We start from the raw sequence: 1,814 nt of genomic DNA, 5'->3' as shown, positions 1-1,814 counted from the left end.
TAAATTGACTCTGTGCTTCCAGATGGAGTTGAGTTTTTTTGTTTTTTTTACGCGTGAAGCTCTTCTGCAGGAATTAAGCGTCTTTCCCACCATATATGATTCCCCCCGTGGCTGCGGTGGGAGCTGGTAAGGTGGGTTAACTCCAGCTCAAGTCTCCGAAACGCGCAGAGGACTGATGACGTTGGGCCGGATGACCAATCGGGAGACGCTGCCCTTTGGAGACGAACCGCTTCACTTGTAGTGTCTGCATCAAGTCTGGAAGCCGGGACTCAATTTTATCAGAATCCACCTTAAAATCTCTCCCTTAACTTATGCCTGTACACCTTCCGCCACTTTGAGTGAGAATATCACAGGACGAGGGGGGGAGAAATAAAAGACGCTTCTGGAAAACCCGCGCGTTAATAGGACGATATCTGAGAGAGAGAGGGGGGGGGATAGAGGGGGGGGAGAGAGAGAGAGAGAGCGAGCGAGAGAGAGAGAGAGAGAGAGCAGCGCGGTGAGAGAGAGAGAGAGGGAGAGAGAGAGAGAGAGAGAGAGAGAGAGGGAGAGAGAAACCCGATTTGGTCTTGAGAGAGAGGGGGGTGAGTGCTCTCAAGGCAGAAAATTCGATGATGACCATGACTACGATGGCTGACGGTCTGGAGGCTCAGGACTCGTCCAAGTCTGCGTTCATGGAGTTTGGGCAGCAGTCGCACTCACAGCAGAGCTCCCCGTCGATGGCCAGCGGCCACTACCCGCTGCACTGTCTCCACTCCGGCTCACACGCTCACCACCAGCACGACAACACCCCGTACCCCGGGAGCAACACCTACAACCGGTCGCTACCGTACCCCTACGTGAGCCACCCGCACCACAGCCCGTACCTGCCCTCGTACCACAACAACACGGGCGGACAGACAAGGTTAGACGGCACAGGTAAGAAACAGGGCCACCGGCTGCATCGACCTTCTTTAGCGTTGTTGGTTGGGTGGGATTCGAACCCTTTCCCACGCGATTTGCCGGTATTTTACGGTTCCGATCGCGTTTGGAGGAAGCGGCGCGTAAAAACGGAGACGGGATCCAGTCGAGATCCAGCGGTAGAGAGTCGCGTTGCTGCGCCGTGTAGCGAGTCATGAGTCTCTCCTTCCCCCCACGCTGTAATACTGCTGCCGGGGCTGCGATCAGCGCGGCCGTGCGATCCTCACCGACTATTCCTGGAAATTAGGCAGCAGCCCGCACGCCTCGAATGTTGTAATTAGCATTTAATTGACATGTCATTACCAGCAATATCCTAAATATGACAGCGTATGAGGACTGTGGCTGCGGCGCGGCGGGTAAAGCCAAAGCGTCATGTCTGCCTGAACTAGGACTGTTTTATTTCCTATTTTATCGGAACGTTGGTTTCTATTTCTCTCAGAATTCCCCTCTTCATTCTCTTTTCTTCTTTATTTCTCCAACCCAACGCGTTATGTTCTGCATTCTTTTGAATACTAACGTTGCTTGTTTTTGTTGCAGAGCAGCAGAAAACGACAGTGATTGAAAATGGGGAAATTCGATTCAATGGGAAGGGCAAGAAGATCCGCAAACCCCGGACCATCTATTCCAGCCTGCAGCTCCAAGCACTCAACCACCGTTTCCAGCAAACACAGTACCTCGCTTTACCAGAACGCGCCGAGCTGGCTGCTTCTCTGGGACTTACACAAACCCAGGTACATTATTATTATTATTATTATTATTATTATTGTTGTTGTTGTTATTATTATTATTATTATTATTATTATTATTATTATTATTATTATTATTATTATCGTAGACTCTTCATTTTATTTTTATTT

At 50.1% G+C, this 1,814-nt stretch overlaps 1 protein-coding gene across 1 annotated transcript in view; it reads left to right on the top strand.

Annotated features, from left to right (window-relative positions):
- Positions 1 to 493: 493 nt before the first annotated feature.
- Positions 494 to 1,814, top strand: part of dlx6a (distal-less homeobox 6a) — a 2,201-nt gene continuing 880 nt past the window's right edge. The window contains exons 1-2 of the mRNA XM_076150059.1: positions 494 to 915; positions 1,495 to 1,688. Coding sequence (XP_076006174.1) covers positions 609 to 915; positions 1,495 to 1,688 — 501 coding nt within the window. The 5' untranslated portion in view covers positions 494 to 608. The remainder of the gene's footprint in view (positions 916 to 1,494; positions 1,689 to 1,814) is intronic.

The sequence above is a fragment of the Genypterus blacodes genome, unplaced genomic scaffold, assembly GCF_046128005.1.
Source record: "Genypterus blacodes isolate CSIRO-AG114 ecotype Tasmania unplaced genomic scaffold, CSIRO-AGI_Gbla_v1 ptg000048l_1, whole genome shotgun sequence".
NCBI classification, from domain to species: domain Eukaryota; kingdom Metazoa; phylum Chordata; class Actinopteri; order Ophidiiformes; family Ophidiidae; genus Genypterus; species Genypterus blacodes.
Note: the sequence above shows the minus strand (reverse complement) of the source record. Positions and strands in the feature narration are given on the sequence as shown.